Source organism: Pristiophorus japonicus, chromosome 12 (assembly GCF_044704955.1).
Source record: "Pristiophorus japonicus isolate sPriJap1 chromosome 12, sPriJap1.hap1, whole genome shotgun sequence".
NCBI classification, from domain to species: domain Eukaryota; kingdom Metazoa; phylum Chordata; class Chondrichthyes; family Pristiophoridae; genus Pristiophorus; species Pristiophorus japonicus.
In genome coordinates this window covers 30,999,629-31,017,861 of record NC_091988.1, presented here as the reverse complement: position 1 = coordinate 31,017,861, position 18,233 = coordinate 30,999,629, and the positions used below count along the sequence as shown (strand labels likewise).

The following is an 18,233-nucleotide window of genomic DNA, read 5'->3' as shown; positions in this document are numbered from 1 at the left end:
TAACTGATTGCAGAGTGGAAGGAGACAGGCTTTGCAAAGGATGCCAGAGTCAGAGGACCAACTGCATGTGTTTGGACGCAACGCTGCAGAGGTAGGGTAGGCAAGACCATGGAAGGATCAGAGGTAGTAATCTCCGGATTACTCCCAGTGCCACGAGATAGTGAATACAGAAATAGGAAGATAGAGCAGATGAATATGTGGCTGGAGAGATGGTGCAGGCGGGAGGGCTTTAGATTCTTGAGAAGTTGGGACCGCTTCTGGGGGAGGTGGGACCTGTACAAGCCGGACAGGTTGCACCTCACCGGAGCAGGGACCAATATCTTTGCGGGGGAGTTTGCTAGTGCTGTTGGGGAGGGTTCAAACTAGCTTGGCAGGGGGATAGGAACCTGGGAGTTGATTCAGTAGGGAGGGAAGAAAAGCGGAAATTAGAAAGCAAATATAAAGAAAGTGAGTTTGAAGGAGAGAGGAAACAAGCAGGAAAAAAGGGTAAAAGAACAAATTTAAAGGCACTTTGTCTAAATGCACGTAGCATTTGTAACAAAAGAGATGAGTTGCCGGCACAAATTGAGACAAATGGGCATGATCTGAAAGCCATTACAGAGACATGGTTGCAAGGTGACCAGGACTGGGAACTAAACATTCAAGGGTCCTTGACAATCCGGAAGGACAGACAGAAATGAAAAGGAGGTGGGTAGCTCTATTGATAAAAGATGGAATCACTGCAATAGTGAGAAACGATGTATGCTCAAAGAATCAGGAGGTTGAAACAGTCTGGGGGAGACAAGGAATAATAAAGAAAAAAGAAAGCCATCCGTGGCTAACGAAAGAAATAAAGGACGCTTTCCGATTAAAAACAAGGGCATACAAAATGGCCAAAACTAGTGGGAGGACAGAAGATTGGGAAGCTTTTAAAAGCCAGCAAAGAATGACGAAAAAAATGATGAGGAAAGGGAAGATAGACGATGAAAGTAAACTAGCACAAAATATAAAAACAGATAGTAAGAGTTTCTATAAGTATATAAAAAGAAAAAAAAAGTGGCTAAAGTAAATGTTGGTCCCTTAGGAGGATGTGACCAGGGAATTAGTAATGGGGAACATGGAGATGGCAGAAACTCTGAACAAATATTTTGTATCAGTCTTTACGGTAGAGGACACTATAACAATATTCCAACAGTGGATAGTCAAGGGGCTATGGCAGGGGGGGGGGGGGGACTTAACACAATCACAATCACTAAGGAGGTGGTACTCAGTAAGATAATGGGACTAAAGGCAGATAAATCCCCATGACCTGCTGGCTTGCATCCTAGGGTCTTAAGAGAAGTAGCGGCAGGGATTGTGGGTGCATTGGTTGTAATTTACCAAAATTCCCTAGATTCTGGGGAGGTCCCAGCAGATTGGAAAAATGAAAATGTAGGCAGACAAAAAGCAGGAAACTATCGACCAGTTAGCCTAACATCTGTAGTTGGGAAGATGTTGGAGTCCATTATTAAAGAAGCAGTAACAGGACATTTGGAAAAGCAAAATTTGGTCAGGCAAAGTCAGCATGGATTTATGAAGGGCAAGTCATGTTTGACAAATTTGCTGGAAGTCTTTGAGGATGGATAAAGGGGAACCAGTAGATGTGGTGTATTTGGACTTCCAGAAGGCATTTGACAAGGTGCCACACAAAAGGTTGCTGCACACGATAAAAGTTCACAGGGTTTGGGGTAATATATTAGCAGAAATAGAAGATTGGCTGTAATATATTAGCATGGATAGAAGATTGGCTGACAAATAGAAAACAGAGAGTCGGGACAAATGGTTCATTGTCTGGTTGGCAATCAGTAACGAGTGGGGTGCCGCAGGGATCAGTGCTGGGACCCCAACTATTTACAATCTATATTAACGACTTGGAAGAGGGGACTGTGTAACGTAGCCAAGTTTGCTGACGATACAAAGATGGGAGGAAGGGTAATGTGTGAGGAGGACATAAAGAGGTTGCAGGAGGACATAGACAGGCTAAGTGAGTGGGCAAGAATTTGGCAGATGGATATAATGTTGGAAAATGTGAGGTCATGCACATCGGCAGAAAAAAAATCAAAGAGCAAGTTATTATTTAAATGGAGAAAGATTGCAAAGTGCTGCAGTACAACAGGACCTGGGGGTACCTGTGCATGAAACACAAAAGGATAGTATGCAGGTACAGCAAGTGATCAGGAGCGCCAATGGAATTTTGGCCTTTATTGCAAAGGGGATGGAGTATAAAAGCAGGGAAGTCTTGTTACAGCTGTACAGGGTATTGGCGAGGCCACACCTGGAACACTGCGTGCAGTTTTGGTTTCCATATTTACGAAAGGATATACTTGCTGTGGAGGCAGTTCAGAGAAGGTTCACTAGGTTGATCCCGGGGATGAGTGGGTTGACTTATGAGGAAAGGTTGAGTAGGTTGGGCTTCTGCTCATTCGAATTCAGAAGAATGAGAGGTGATCTTATCAAAACATATAAGATTATGAGGGGGCTTGACAAGGTGGATGCAGAGAAGATGTTTCCACTGATAGGGGAGAATAGAACTAGGAGGCATGATCTTAGAATAAGGGACTGCCCATTTAGAACTGAGATAAGGAGAAATTTCTTCTCTGAGGGTTGTGAATCTGTGGAATTCACTGCCTTAGGAGAGCTGTGGAAGCTGGGACATTAAATAAATTTACGACAGAAATAGACAGTTTCTTAAACGATAAGGGGATAAAGGGTTATGGGGAGCGGGCAGGGAAGTGGAGCTGAGTCCATGATCAGATCGACCATGATCTTATTGAATGACGGAGCAGGCTCGAGGGGTCTTATGGTATACTCCGGCTTCTATTTCTTATGTTCTTATGTAAATGAGCATGAGGAAGCTGAATTTATTTGCGACTTCAGTAAGGAGGGCAGTAATGGGTAATACAGCCCGAGGACAGAAGAGGATGTAGGTGTACAGTTTTGGATGAGTTGGCATTTGTGAGGGGTGCAGCTCAGGAAGCTGTTACGATGGGCATTGGAGAAGTCTAATCGAGAGGTGTCAGGAGTGCTGCATGTGAGGAAAGGCAGAGGCTTTAAAGTGTTTGGGTACTTTCCAATTCTCCCTCCCAGTTGGGAGGCACCCTGTCTACATTTGCTGTCTCTCCAAAAGGAAACAAAGGAACTTCGGAACTCATTGAATGTAGAACTGTGAGAGTGAAGCAGTATTGTACCATCGTGCAGCACAGTATGGTCAAGTGCCATTATAGGATGTCATTACTTTGGCTCAGATTTCGTTGGATTTTAATTTGTGAGATTTGAAAGATAACATGCATGTTCCATTGCTTATCAATCATTGATTGTAATGTGCTTTCCACCAATTATTACTTAAAAAAAGCAGTAACCTAAAACCCTTAAATGACACTGTATGGTGATCGGAAACATTTCTAACCTTCAAGTAAACAGGAGCATCTCTATCATATTGGTCCAACAGGCAATCAAGGGAGTTCTTTCTGCTAGTTGACTGGCGAATTCTGAAACAAAACTGTGTGTCTCCGAGGCAACCTATTGAAGACAAATGAAAACAGAATTTTTATATTGTTCCATATTGGCTTACAACTTCTAAATCAATGTTTATCCTACTTCCTGTTATGCTTGTAAGGTGCTCGTCCTGCTGCTATTACAAGGAATTCTCTACCACAGAAAGTTGTTGAGGTCAGTTCGTTAGATATATTCAAAAGGGAGTTAGATGTGGCCCTTACGACTAAAGGTATCAAGGGGTATGGAGAGAAACCAGGGGCCCAAGTTTCGAGCCGCGCCGAGAACGGCGCAGTCCCGACCTGGATGCCCGATTTTTTACGCCAAAAAAAACCCTCCAGATTCTCCAGCTCCCTGCAGGTCCTCTGGCCCTCGGCGCAGAGCAGCAGGAGCTGTTGGGGGCGGAGCCAGGTCCCTTCGCTGAAAACAGTGCCGGGACCTCTACACATGCGCGCGACAGTGGGCGCGCAAGTACAGTAGCTCCAAGCGCCCGAAACGGTGTGGGAGGGGCCAAAGCACGCAGCCCCTAGCCCTGGCCGAATGGCCTCACTGGGGCTGCGTGAATAAGGCTCCTCCCACGGCCAGCTCCTGCTTCCTCCCGACTCGACTCCCGCTTCCCGCCTCCGGACCGGACCCGATACCAACCCGACTCCCGCTTCCCCCACCCCACCCCCCCGCCCCCCCCCCCGCACCAGACCCGACCCGACTCCCGCTTCGCCTCCGGACTGGACCCGACACCGACCAGACTCCCGCTTCCCCCCCCCTGGACTGAATCCGACCTGGCCTCCCTCCCTCCCCCCGACCTGACCTCCCTCTCCCTCCCTCCCCCCGACCCAAACTCCCTCCCGACCCACGCTCCCCCCGACCCGACCCAACGCCACCTACCTGTAAATCTGGTGCTGGGGACGGGCCCTGCCCGAAGTCTCGGGCCCGGCCCGTTCAGCCTCCCTCCCCCTCCCCCCCATCTCCATCCCGCCCCCCCCATCCCTCCCTCTGCTCCCCCCCTCTACCCACCTCCTCTCCCTCCCCTCGCTGTCAGAAACACAGACACTGACAGAGAGATAGAGACACTGACAGAGACACACTGGGGGGGGGGGGGGGGGGGCATCCCAGCACGCTGTTGGAGGGCTCCCGGTGCTGCAGTCGGTAAGTAGAAAATGTTTTATTTATTGATTTAAAAAAAAATAATAATTTTTCTTATTAATTTTTTTGATTGATTTATTGGATTGATTTATTGATGTATTTATCATTTATTATTGATGATGGCTCTTTATTTGTAAAACTGAAGTGTTTAATGTTTGTAAGCTTCCCTTTAAACCCCCCCCCCCCCCCATTCCCTACGCCTGATTTGTAACCTACGCCTGATTTTCTAAAGTGTAGACAAGGTTTTTTCGAGCGTACAAAAATCTTCACTTACTCCATTCTAAGTTAGTTTGGAATAAGTTTTCACTGACGAAACTTTGAAAACAGGCGTAAGTGGCCGGACACGCCTCCTCTTGAAAAAAAAAATTCTGTTCCAAAGTGAAACTGTTCTAACTGACTAGAACTGGAGCAAACTAAATGACGAGAATTCCGATTTCTAAGATACTCCGTTCTACACCAGTTGCTGCAAAATATCAGGAGCAAATCATGGCGAAACTTGGGGCCCAGGAATGGGATACTGAAGTTGCATGCTCAGCCATGATCATATTGAATGGTGGTGCAGGCTTGGGATGCCGAGTGGCCTACTCCTGCACCTATTTTCTATGTTTCAATTTTTTCTATGTAACCACGGTCACCTCACTTGTGCATATAGTATTACCTCAGAGAAGTGGTTGTGCTCTGGTTTCCAACTGAGTACACATATATCTCATTTTGAGTGCAAGAAAGTGGACATGAGCAAGTAAGTCGATTGACTATTTTGTATAAATACTGATACATTAAAAAAATTCGACTTCAGATGTTATGCTCAAGTAACATCAATGTGGAAGCAGCCCTCCTCCATTGTAACAGTCGAACCATGGTATGCTATTTTGAAAAGAATTGTTTATTTAGGCTTTATTGTACCAACTTGGTGCTGAACTTATAAATGTGCAAATTTATAACACAACAGAAGCATAACTCATCTCCAATTTCTATGATGGACGAAGAAACAGATAATTCTTGCATTGATCTGATCTTGTAAATGCAGAGGTCATCAAAAGTAATTGTATAGTTATCACAATCAACTAAATCACAAATCATTGCTGCGAAAATGTAATAATTTGCAAATCGGATTAGGATTTTCAAGGTTAAATCGTCCTTTCCCTTTTAAAACAATGACAATAATAAGAACTTTTCTTCAAATACACCACTACACTCACCATTGTTGCAGTTTGAATTTCTTCAAAATGAAGAGAAGTTTCCTCCAAATTAAACTACATTTCCAGTTATGTCAGCTCAACGAACATAAGTTCTAATTAGACATCAGTATAATAGCCTCTTACAAATATTAAGTCTCATGCAAACTATTACAAACTAATGTGTATTCAAGTATTTCAACATCCTGCACTCTACAAGCTGCTACAAGTCAGATTTAATGTAACACTTCTTTGCAGACAAATGTACAAATTCTTAAGCTATGAATCATAAACATGCTCGGGCAAAAATGAAAACATAACTTGGGTTTCCAAGTTTTCAGTATTCCACATTTGACAAAAATGAGAACCTTATGGCTTTATTTTTCATTTTATGTGCAGTAAAAATCTATTTATCTGCAATTATTATTAATAAAATGTCTTGTGTGTGAATATGTGTAAATGTGCATCAACTGGATGTTGTGCTATTGTGTAGTAGAGTCCCACTGACCAAACAATCATGGAACTAGAGACCAACGTGTCTTGAACCTATCAATTCCCAGTACTTCGACCAAACTCCACCAGGAACCAATCTGCCTCTGGCTGTTCATGACATTGAATTCAGCCATGAAGGAGCTCTGCAGATGTATACTTGGATACACATGCTGAACGCTATCTTCCGCATCTAATTATTGTTATGTGAAAACTAGCAGCAATGTGAATAATAAAAATATTAAATTTGGAAAGTTTCCTGGTATGATGGATCACGTGTGTTTTTTAAAAAAAAAGTTGACCTCACATTAGGACTGAATTATATTACAGTCAACATGACACCCAAGCAGTGTCAAATTACTCACGAAAGATGGTCACACATCTTGCAGCCTCACATCAACAACAAAAACTGGAGTTTATATATCATTTCTCATGTGTGGAGGATATCAGTTTCCAATAAGAAGCAAAAGGACTTTTGGTCACCGAGCATATGCAAAAGAGAAAAGAAACAAAGCAATAATGATGGGAACCAAAGGGAAGGTTGAAGAGGAGGATTTTAAGGTGATTTGAAACCGGGGAGGGAGGTGGTAAGATGACAGAAACTGGGTCGAAAATTCCAGAGTGTAAGAATTTAATGGTTTACTGTAGTGGGACAGAAAGCATGAGGGATGAGAAGTTCATGCAGGGACTTAGGGGAGGAGGAGATACCCAATGTCAGAGAGTGACACCCAAGGGGAGGAGTGAGGTCCTGGAATAATTTGAAAATAAGGACAAGGGCAAGAATTCTGAAATCAACATATTGGTGCATGGGGAGTCAATGGAGTTCAGAGAGAATGGAATGAACAGGAATTTGGGATACAGAGCAGGTGGTATGTCTTACTTTTTCCTCAACCAAGGATTATCTTGTGGTTGTCAGGGCCCTTGACATGGTCCCTCCATTTCCCACTTCTGCCCTCCCTCCCAGAACCACGATAGGGCTTCCCTTGTCCTCACCTTCTATCCACAAGTCTCCACATCCAACAGATCATCCTCCACTAATCCCGCCATCTCCAGCGTGATGCCATCACCAAACACATCTTCCCCTTCCGCAATCTGAAAGGACCATTCCCCAGACAACACTCTGCTCCACTCTACCATTATCCCCAACACCCACTCCCCTTCCCATGGCACTTGTCCTTTCACTTCCACCCTTCCCACTGCCCAGGGCCCCAAACACTCCTTCCAGGTGAAACGACGATTTACGCGTACTAATTTCAATTTAATGTACTATATTCACTGTTCACGATGCAGTCTCCTCTACATTGAGACGACCAAACGCAGACTGGGTGATCACTTTGCTGAACACCGTTCAGTCTGCAGGCATCACCTGAGTTTCACTTACCATTTTAACTCTCTATCCCAAGCCTCCTATTTTGTTCAATGAAGCACAATGGAACCTCGCGGAACAGCATCTCATCTTTCGATTAGGCACTTTACAACCTTCCAGACTCAACATCGAGTTCAACAATTTTGGGTGGGGTGGAGTGTATATGTTGCGGTAGCTAAGATATCACAATTGTGTGGGACAGGCTCAATGGGCCAGATGGTCTTACCTGTCCGTCATTGTTCGTATTCATATATAGATCATAACCACTGCTCCCATTTTTTCTGGACAGCATGTGCTGGTAATGATTCTGCCATTTACAACTCCTGTAGATCCATCTTTTGTTTCTTAACTTAACATAAGAAATAAAAGCAGGAGTAGGCCATTTGACCCCTCGAGCCTGTTTTGTCATTTAATAAGATCATGACTGATCTGACAATGGACTCTGTTCCACTTCCCTGCCAGCTCCCCAACTTGCCCCATTACTACCCCATTTATCCTAATATTATCATCTCTTTTGTCATTTAATCATTCCTGCCTTCCATCCGATCACAGTCCTACCCTTTCCTTCCCTCACCCCTTTCCCTGGCTCTGCACTTGCTGAAAACCGATTATGATACGTCCTTACTACACAGTATAAATGCACACGAGGCCCATGCTTGAGAGGTCAGTCTGTGACCTGTCCTTTATTCCTGAGCACTCAAGTGATGAAGGTGGGTGGAGCTTCCCCTTTTATACCTGAAGGTCCAGGTTAGGAGTGTCTCCCACCTAGTGGTCAGTGTTCTCACGGTGTACAACTTAGGTCAGTTTATACATGGGTTACAATGCTGGTTGAATACATGACATCACCTCCCCCCCCCAAAGTCTTATTGGGATCACAGGTTGAGTCTCTCTGGTGGTTTACGCTCCCTTGTAGAGCGCCCGAGTTGGGGCTCCGGTTGTTGGGCGCTGGCCTGAGTGTCTGCTGTTTGCGGTGTCTCAGGCCTGTCTGGACTGCCCACAGTGACTGAGCTCTCCTCCCTTTGGTTCCAGTGTTCGGTCACCTGTGGTGGAGTGAACTCTATATCGTGTTCTTCCTCTGCTTCTTCTATGGGGTTGCTGAACCTCCTTTTTGTTTGATCCACATGTTTGCGGCAGATTTGTCCATTGGTAAGTTTAACTACCAGAATCCTATTTCCCTCTTTGGCAACCACAGTGCCTGCGAGCCATTTAGGCCCTGCAGCGTAGTTGAGGACAAAAACAGGATCATTTACATCAATACATCGCGTCCTCGCATTCCTGTCATGGTAGTCATATTGTGACTGGCGCCTGCTCTCGACAATTTCTTTCATGGTGGGGTGTTTCAGGGATAATCGGGTTTTGAGCGTCCTTTTCATTAGTAGCTCTGCGGGTGGAACCCCTGTGAGCGAGCGTGGTTGGGATCTATAGGCCAACAGGAGGCGTGATAAGCGGGTTTGTAGGGAACCCCCTTGGAATCTGAGCATCCCCTGTTTGATTATCTGCACTGCTCGTTCTGCCTGGCCATTTGAGGCCGGCTTGAACGGTGCCGTTCGAACGTGGTTAATTCCATTGCCTGCCATGAAGTCCTGGAATTCAGTGCTTGTGAAGCACAGGCCATTGTCGCTGACCAAGATGTCCGGTAGACCGTGGGCGGCGAACATTGCCCGTAGACTTTCTACCGTGGCAGAGGATGTGCTTGAATTTAAAATGACACACTCGATCCATTTGGAGTAGGCGTCTACTACAACCAAAAACATTTTCCCCATGAAAGGACCTGCGTAGTCCACATGGATGCGTGACCAAGGCTTGGCGGGCCAGGGGCTAAGGGGAGCTTCCCTGGGCGCATTGCCCAGCTGGGCACACGTGTTGCACCTGCGAACACAAAGTTCCAGATCTGCGTCTATCCCTGGCCACCAAACGTGTGACCTGGCAATTGCCTTCATCGTGACAATGCCCAGGTGCCCATTGTGGAGTTCTCTGATGAACACCTCTCTGCCCATCTGGGGCATGATTACGCGGTTTCCCCACAGTCGGCAATCGGCCTGAATCGAGAGTTCATCCTTGCGCCTGTGAAATGGTTTAAATTTCTCAGGGCATGCCCTGTACGTGGCTGCCCAGTCCCCATTCAGGACACATTTCTTGACGAGAGACAATAGCGGGTCTCTATTTGTCCAGACTTTAATCTGACGGGCTGTCACGGGTGAGCCTTCGCTTCCGAAAGCTTCAACAGCCATGACCATCTCAGCACCATGCTCGGTAGCCCCCTCAGTGGTGGCTAGTGGGAGCCTGCTGAGTGCCCGGTGCAGTTTTCGGTGCCCGGTTTGTGCCGAATTGTGTAGTCATAAGCAGCTAACATGAGTGCCCACCTCTGTATGCGGGCCGATGCGTTTGCATTTATGGCCTTGTTGTCGGCCAAAAGGGACGTTAGGGGTTTGTGATCTGTCTCCAGCTCAAATTTCCTGCCAAACAGGTACTGGTGCATTTTCTTTACCGCAAATACACATGCGAGCACCTCCTTTTCTACCATCCCGTAGCCCCTTTCTGCCTGGGACAGACTTCTGGAGGCAAAAGCTACCGGCTGTAACTGACCCTTGACATTGACATGCTGCAACACACACCCGACACCATAGGACGACGCATCGCACGTTAACACAAGTTTCTTACATGGGTCATATAGCGTTAACAGATTGTTGGAACATAACAAATTGCGTGCTCTATTAAAAGCCCTTTCCTAGCTGTCACCCCAGACCCATTCGCGACCTTTGCGTAGGAACACGTGTAGCGGCTCTAGCAGCATGCTCAATTTGGGAAGAAAGTTACCAAAATAGTTCAGGAGCCCCAGAAACGAACGCAGCTCCGTCGTGTTATGGGGTCTGGGTGCTCTCTGGATCGCTTCCGTCTTGGACGCAGTAGGGCTGATCCCGTCTGCTGCTACCCTCATCCCCAGGAATTCTATCTCTGGAGCTAGGAAGACGCACTTCGCCTTTTTCAGTCGCAGACCTACACGGTCCAGTCTGCGTAGCACCTCCTCCAGGTTGTGGAGGTGTTCTTCAGTATTGTAACCTGTAATGAGGATGTCGTCCTGAAAAACCACCGTCCCTGGAATCGACTTGAGGAGGCTTTCCATATTTCGTTGGAAGATCGCGGCAGCCGAGCGAATCCCGAACGGACATCTGTTGTACTCAAACAACCCCTTGTGTGTCGTGATGGTGGTCAGCTTCTTCGACTCACTCGCCAGCTCCTGGGTCATGTAAGCTGAGGTCAGGTCGAATTTTGAAACAAGTTTGCCACCGGATAGCGTCGCAAAGAGGTCCTCCACTCTCGGTAGCGGGTACTGGTCTTGGAGTGACACCCGATTGATGGTGGCCTTGTAATCGCCACATATCCTGACCGACCCATCCGCCTTGAGCACCGGCACAATCGGGCTCGCCCAGTCACTGAATTCGACTGGCGAGATGATGCCTTCCCTCAGCAGGCGGTCCAATTCGCCTTCTATCTTTTCCCACATCACATACGGCACCGCTCTGGCCTTGTGGTGTACTGGCCTGGTGTCCGGGTTTATGTGAATCACTACCTTGGCCCCCATGAAAGTGCCAATGCCGGGTTGAAATAATGAGTCAAATTTGTCCAGGATCTGTGAGCATGATACTCGCTCCACAGAGGAAATTGCATTGACATCGCTCCATTTCCAGTTCATGACAGCAAGCCAACTCCTCCCCAGTAGTGCGGGACCATCCCCAGGGACAATCCAGAGTGGCAGTCTGTTCTCCGAATCTTTGTGGGTCACGACTACCGTGGCGCTGCCAAGCACCGGAATGATCTGCTTTGTGTAAGTCCATAGCTGTGCATCAATCGGCGATAATTTTGGCCTCCTGGCCTTGGATGCCCACAACTTTTCGAACTGTTTGATACCCATCAGGGACTGGCTGGCACCCGTGTCTAACTCCATTGATACTGGGATGCCATTGAGGAGCACTTTCATCATTATCGGTGGCGTCCTGGTGTATGAACTGTATACATGCTCCACACGAACTCGCTGAACTTCAGCTTCCAGCGATTTCCCCCAGTGTCCATTTCTGCAGGTATTTTGTTCATCTCTGCAAACTCCGGCTGAGTGTGTGCCTCCACGCCTCCAGCATGAGTTGCGGTTTGAAACAAAAGGTCCCTTGCCAGTCGATCGTCCCTGACTGCCCCTGTTATTGTCCTTGAGTGCACCATTAACAGGTGTTGATGGCCCCATTACTGGCCGCATTGTCCCTTGCAATGGCGTGAATCGCTGTTCAGCTTGCCATTGTCTCTGTCGAACTCTCCCTCTGGATTCGACTACATGTTGGGGCATGCCCGACTGCCCTTGTCTGCCTGGAGAACTGTGTGCTGCTTTAACAATGTTGAATCTCTGTCCCAACCATTCCTTAACACAGTACCTCTCGTCTGTTCTGCTAGTGGCCATGCTCGCGTGGTTTAAATCCCAGTTTCTTGTCGCCATTGATACGTCCTTACTATACAGTATAAATGCACACGAGGCCCATGCTTGAGAGGTCAGTCTGTGACCTGTCCTTTATTCCTTAGCACTCAAGTGATGAAGGTGGGTGGAGCTTCCCCTTTTATACCTGAAGGTCCAGGTTCGGAGTGTCTCCCACCTAGTGGTCAGTGTTCTCACGGCGTACAACTTAGGTCAGTTTATACATGGGTTACAATGCTGGTTGAATACATGACAGATTACATCTGTAACATTTTGCAGTTCTGACAAAAGATCATCGACTTGAAACATCCCAAAGCACTCCACAGATGCTGGACCTGCTGAGTATTTCCAGCATTTTCTGTTTATATTCCCCACTCTCTCACCTCCTTGCATTCCTCCATTCCTTCGTCCTTTCTTCCTCCTCTCCTACCACCTTTCTCTGCCTTGGTCCAGTTATTTACTCAATCTCTAACCCCGCTTGATCTGAATTCTGCGCTTCGTCTTGACTCAAACACCACAAGAGATGGACTATTACACATAACCGAACAAATCACGTAGTTATGTTTTTGTTTGAATGTGGCTTGACTCCTACTTTCAGTTTGTTACCTCAAAGACAAGTGAACAAATCTTCACTGGGGGCATTATGAATGCAATTGTGTTATAAACTTCTTATACACTGAATGAATTGAATGAATCATTACAAAGCTAAACTTAAGCAAAAAGGTTTTATTTTTGTCACACCTATTAGCAAAATATATATTTTTTAAATAGTGCTGCTGAGATCATAAAATTACTTTCTAAAGACATGCTGAGGTGGAATGATTACTAGTTTCAATTTTTTTTTATAGAGTTACTGGCCCGAAGGCACTGATGCATGCTGTATGGTTCCATGAGGACCATAACTCCTCCAGTAACTTGTCCAAATTGGCATTCTACACCAACAAGCCTAGATAGCTAGTACTGTAAGGGTAGTCAATCACAGGACATCATAAACACATCCAATCCTGCTCCATCAGATGTGCACAAACCTGTACTTTACAGAAGTGGCTACTAAATTGCGATCAGAAGTGGCTGATTTTAACTCCCCCGAGACCAGGGTTGTTGAAGTCAATTGTAACACTCCTTAACCACAATGAATGCTAATTTTGCTCCAAGTTGCAAATCGAGTTAAAGTTGCTACCTGTAACAACTTGCATTTATATAGCACCTTTAATGTAGTAAAACATCGCAAAGCACTTCACAGGAGTGTGATCAGACAAAATCTGGCACACAGCCACATAAGGAGATATTAGGTCAGTTGACCAAAAGCTTGGTCAAAGAGGTAGGGAGAAGATAGGTAGAAGATAGTACCGTGGGCATAAATCAAGAATGTACACAAGAGCAATGGAATAACTTCAGAAAAACTTCAATTATGAGATTCAAGAAATTGTTAAAAGTTTTTTCCCCTCAAATATTGGAGAATGTATTTCACTAAAAAGCCCTGATAAATTAACATGCTGGTTGACAGGAATGGGTATAGAATATCCATTTACAATCAAGTGAATATCCTTTATGTGCTCCTCTAGCTTCTATGCTATTTGCCTCAACTACTCCTTGTGGGAAGCTTTTCTAAAGATTGTTCACTGCTCTTGTGTAGATTATTGAGTTAGCCCACATAGTTTCACATTCTAACCACACTCTGGGCAAAGATGTTTCTCCTGAATTGCCAATTGGATTTATTACTGACGATATTATATTTATGACCTCCAATTTTAGATTCACCTACAAGTGGAAACATTTTCTTTACGTCTACCCTATCAAATCCTTTCATGATCTTAAAGACCATAGCCTTCTCTTTTCTATGTTCACTTGCCTCTCCAGAACGTGGCAACTTACACTGATGCTTGGTTCCATGTGCAGCTCCAGCAGTAGCCAAATGGTCATCCTTCAAGTGCGAGTCCAAACAGTGAGTGATGTCAAGCCTTTTAACCAAGGGAGTGAGAAACTCATAGCAAAACTCAAACCTGTCCGGACTATCTTTATACTTCTCAGTTGGGCACACTGGAATGGGAACCTTGGTGATTTTTCCCACCTCAACCCAAGGAATATGGAGGCCAACTGTAGTAACCCACTACTGACATCAGCAATGTAGCACAGACCAGAGACTGAACCTGAGAGTTACCCGATCTCCCTGGCTCAATAGATATACATAATAGCACCTCAAATGTTACTGACAAAATAAGTTGCAAACAAATGTGTATTCAATAAGTCAATGGTGACTGGTTGCTATTTAAAAAAGGTCAAATCAACAGTGAAATAAAAACTAGATCAGAATAATTTGAAAATGTCTGCAGAGGACTACATATTTGCTCAACTTCTGCTATTGCCTGTAATTTGAACCAAAGATGATGTAGGCTCCAAGGCAACCAACATTTCAAGAGCTGAGCTATTAACTCACTACTTCAATTAACTATTTATCAGCTTTCTGCATCTAGTAGTTTTCCAAATGACAGGTGACTAGTAGCTTGGATGGGCCCAAATTTGGCCAGTACAGATTTCTGGCGCACTCACCAGAGGTGCGCCGCTTTTGTAGAACTCCAAGGGCGCCAAAAATCTTTGGGCCAAGTTTGGCCGTTCCCCAGCCTCTCCTTGATGGTGGCGTAGTGTGGCAACTGGATTCGGGGGCGGAGCCAGGTCCCGGCGCTGAAAACAGAGCCGGGACCTCGGCAGATGTGCGCTAGAGTGTGCACGCATGTGCAGTAGCTCCTCGCCCCCAGAATCTGCGAGAGCGTGCTGCAGGTTGTGTGGGAGGGGCCAAAGCATGCCACCCCCATCCTTGGCCGAATGGGCTCCCTCATTGGCAGGCCGTGTTTTGGTAGGACTTCTATTTTTTATTTGTTATTGATTGATTGATTGATTGATTGCTTATTACTTTGGTCTTGGTGCTTTAGGTGCAGGGTTCCTTCTATTTTTTATTTGTTAATGAATTGCTTATTACTTTTTGTGCTTTGTTTAGTGCTTTCTAAGTCTTGGTACTAGGTGCAGGTCCTCTCAGCTTCCTTGTATTTTTTATTTGTAAATGAATGCTGATTTTTGTGCTTTGTTTAGTGCTTGGTGCTTTAGAATGTAGCTACCTGCGCTGATTTCTTAACTCTCCGCAAAGGTTTTCTGTGCGGCCACAAGTTGCCACATACGCTGGCCTAAGTTAGTTTGGAGCAACTATTAGCTGTCCAAACTGGCTCAAATGGCCACAACAGGTGTAGGTGGCTGGTAACACTCCCTTTTGAAAAAAAAACAACTAAAAAAAATCCTAACTCACTCACTTACACTGGCACAAATTAAATATGCAGAATGGGGATTTTTAAGTTACTCCAGAAAAATCAAGTTACTCCAAAAAAAAAACAGAACTCTTGGCCAAATTTGGGCCCGACATATCTGTCTTGCTGCTTACTTATGGCCAACTTTCTGGAATATCAAGAAGTTTCATTATGCATCCCACTTGCTTCAAGCTGAAATTGTGTATATATATTTTGTGTGCAGTATTTAGATTTTTTTTTTAAGTTGGAACGACAGGGTATTTTGTTTTGAAATCTGTTCAACCAGCAATTTTTGCAGGTGCACAATAGGCAAATGGAAGCACGTAAATTACATTTCAACATTCCACTGGTAGACACGTGGGCATGATGTAAATGCCAAAAGATGTCAATGTCACCTTTAAAAGAAGTGTTTTCACCAGAGTTTCTGTGGACCAATTGAAAAGGAAACACGATACTGAAGTGTGAGCTTGAACAGCAAGTCATTAAACAGAATTAATATGCAGCTAGTGAAGAGAGTGTAAAGAACTACCGATAGCCACTCAATTGCAAAATCAGGCTGCATTCAGCTGTAGCCTACAATTCATCATTTCTATTTGCATCAAAGGTAAATTAAGATGCTATGAACTGAAGTATTTCCTTTTTCCTATATACCAACAGTATTTGAATGAAAATCTATTTTAATAACTTATCATTTTTTCTTTTCTGAATTTACTAATTTGCTTCTTACTTCACCTGTGACATGAATTTCTAATTGTGCAGTAAAAGATCCCCTACTCCACCTCACCAAAGAAACACTATCCTTTTGGATAAAGATCTTTTATTTATAAAACAGAACAGTTGTGCCTCTTAAACCCATTGAGTCAAGTCATTTCAACTTTTGTTGGTCTGTTCTCCAATTTGAGCCGATTTTAAAAAGTGAAATTATAAATATTTGTGTGTTTGTGTAATAGTATAAAAGTATTTACTCTTTTTAACTGGTTTAGAGCAAAACAGAAATATCATCAGCTTCCCCGAACATTCAGAGAACTTATCAAGTGAGTAACTCAGCCTGAAAGCAATCTTCCATTTGGCAATTCTGAAGTTCAGGTTGGGGAGAATGACAACCTAATGCTAGGGGGCTGAAATTGCCCCTTTCTATAAGACCCATGGCCGCCTAAAAGCAACAGCCACTGGTCGGTGCGGAATGGCCGGCAAATCTCCGCAGGGATGACCCCGTTTAAAAAATTGCCCTTCCTCAGTTTTAGAGCAGTGTAGGGGACCATTCCGTCCATTTTCCCGCCACAGCATGCACACACCGACCCCATACTGACCAGCAGGGACTCCTTCCTGAAACTGCCCCGCGGAAAATTACTCCTTTCCTGGAATTGCCCTGCGGAAGTGGCACTGCCACCGATTGACGCCCCCAACAGCTTTTGCTGTCTGTACCGTTTCTGTGGCTTGGCAGTGCAGCAGCCCTTAAAGGGGAGCTGGCGCTGCAGGCGACGCCATGTTATTTTTTTTGTCAGCCGATTGCCAGGTCAGGCCGCCAATTATGCCCGCAGATTCGGCTGGGCCGCCAACACTCAGCCGGACACCTCCTCTTGGGTGCCAGGCTGCTGGCCCGGCCGAAACCCTCCTTCGTAACCCAGTGTTTGCCACTAAAGTGGCTGCAGAGTTCGCAGTGGCCCTCCCCTTTAAATGATGGGGAGGGACGTTGTGACGCGCCAGCACAATGACATCAGCAGCACGGCGCTGCCATTTCCGACCAGAAGAGGCCACGACCGTTACGCTCCAAAAAAAAAAGGAAGTGCCAAATTTCTCCAGTTTGGCCGCCCCATTAATACTTCAAAAGTGATAGGTGCGACTCATTTTGGGCGGACGGCAATTTCGGTCCCATGGTCGACACTGCCCAAGCTGGCTCCTGGTTCCAGATGACAAAATTATACAACCATGGTTTTGATTTCAGAAAATATATGGTGTGCACAACTAGACTGTCACTTTTTGCAGTGAGATTTGTTTCCCCCAAGCAAATATTCACAATGGTGGACAGTGGGGATACAAGATCCTGTCCTGAGGGATGATGGGGAAGAAAGAGATGCAGTTTAAAAATGTGAACAAACGTGGAACAGGCACAGTAAATAAGATGCAATGACATTACTTCTCCAGAATTCTCAAAAGGGGGAAAAGAAATCACATGGCTCCATTGGTGGCCTATTAAATTAGTATTATAGATAGAAAATATTGCTAAGAATTAAATAGATGGATGAGCAAGAGTTAGTAATAATAACTTGCATTTATATAGCAACCTTTAAAGTAGAAAAACATCCTTAGGTACATTACAGAGGTGTAATTAGACAAAACTGGATGCAGAGCCAAAGGAGGAGAGATTCGGATGGATGAAAAGAGGTCGGCCTTTCGGAGGAGCAAGAGGTGGCAAGGGAGTTACTTACAACTGCACATTCAAATTCCCAACTGCCTAGCCTTTGCTCTCCATTCTCAACAATTTAGTCAACCACTCCCTCACTTCCACATTTGATGCCCATGTCCGTTGTAAAATCTTCACAGTGGAAAGTGGGGATACAAGACACTGTCCTGAAGGATGATCGGGCAGAAGGGGGTACTTTGTGGTCGTCCCCGTGGGATGGTTCCATCTTCATTCCTTCACATCTAAGAAGTGCAGACTTAAACGTATCTGATGCATAACTGGTTTAGCCATGCAACACCAGATCTACCTACACCACATCACAACTATGTGGCCTCACTCTCCTCTGCCAAAACTGCTCACTATTCCAAGAGCATTTGTTTCGCCACTACGA

At 45.3% G+C, this 18,233-nt stretch overlaps 1 protein-coding gene across 3 annotated transcripts in view; it reads right to left on the bottom strand.

Annotated features, from left to right (window-relative positions):
* Nucleotides 1–18,233, bottom strand: part of dennd6aa (DENN/MADD domain containing 6Aa) — a 142,655-nt gene that overhangs the window by 86,100 nt on the left and 38,322 nt on the right. For all 3 annotated transcript variants that reach the window (XM_070895269.1, XM_070895270.1, XM_070895268.1), the window contains exon 4: nt 3,425–3,537. In XM_070895269.1, coding sequence (XP_070751370.1) covers nt 3,425–3,537 — 113 coding nt within the window. The remainder of the gene's footprint in view (nt 1–3,424; nt 3,538–18,233) is intronic.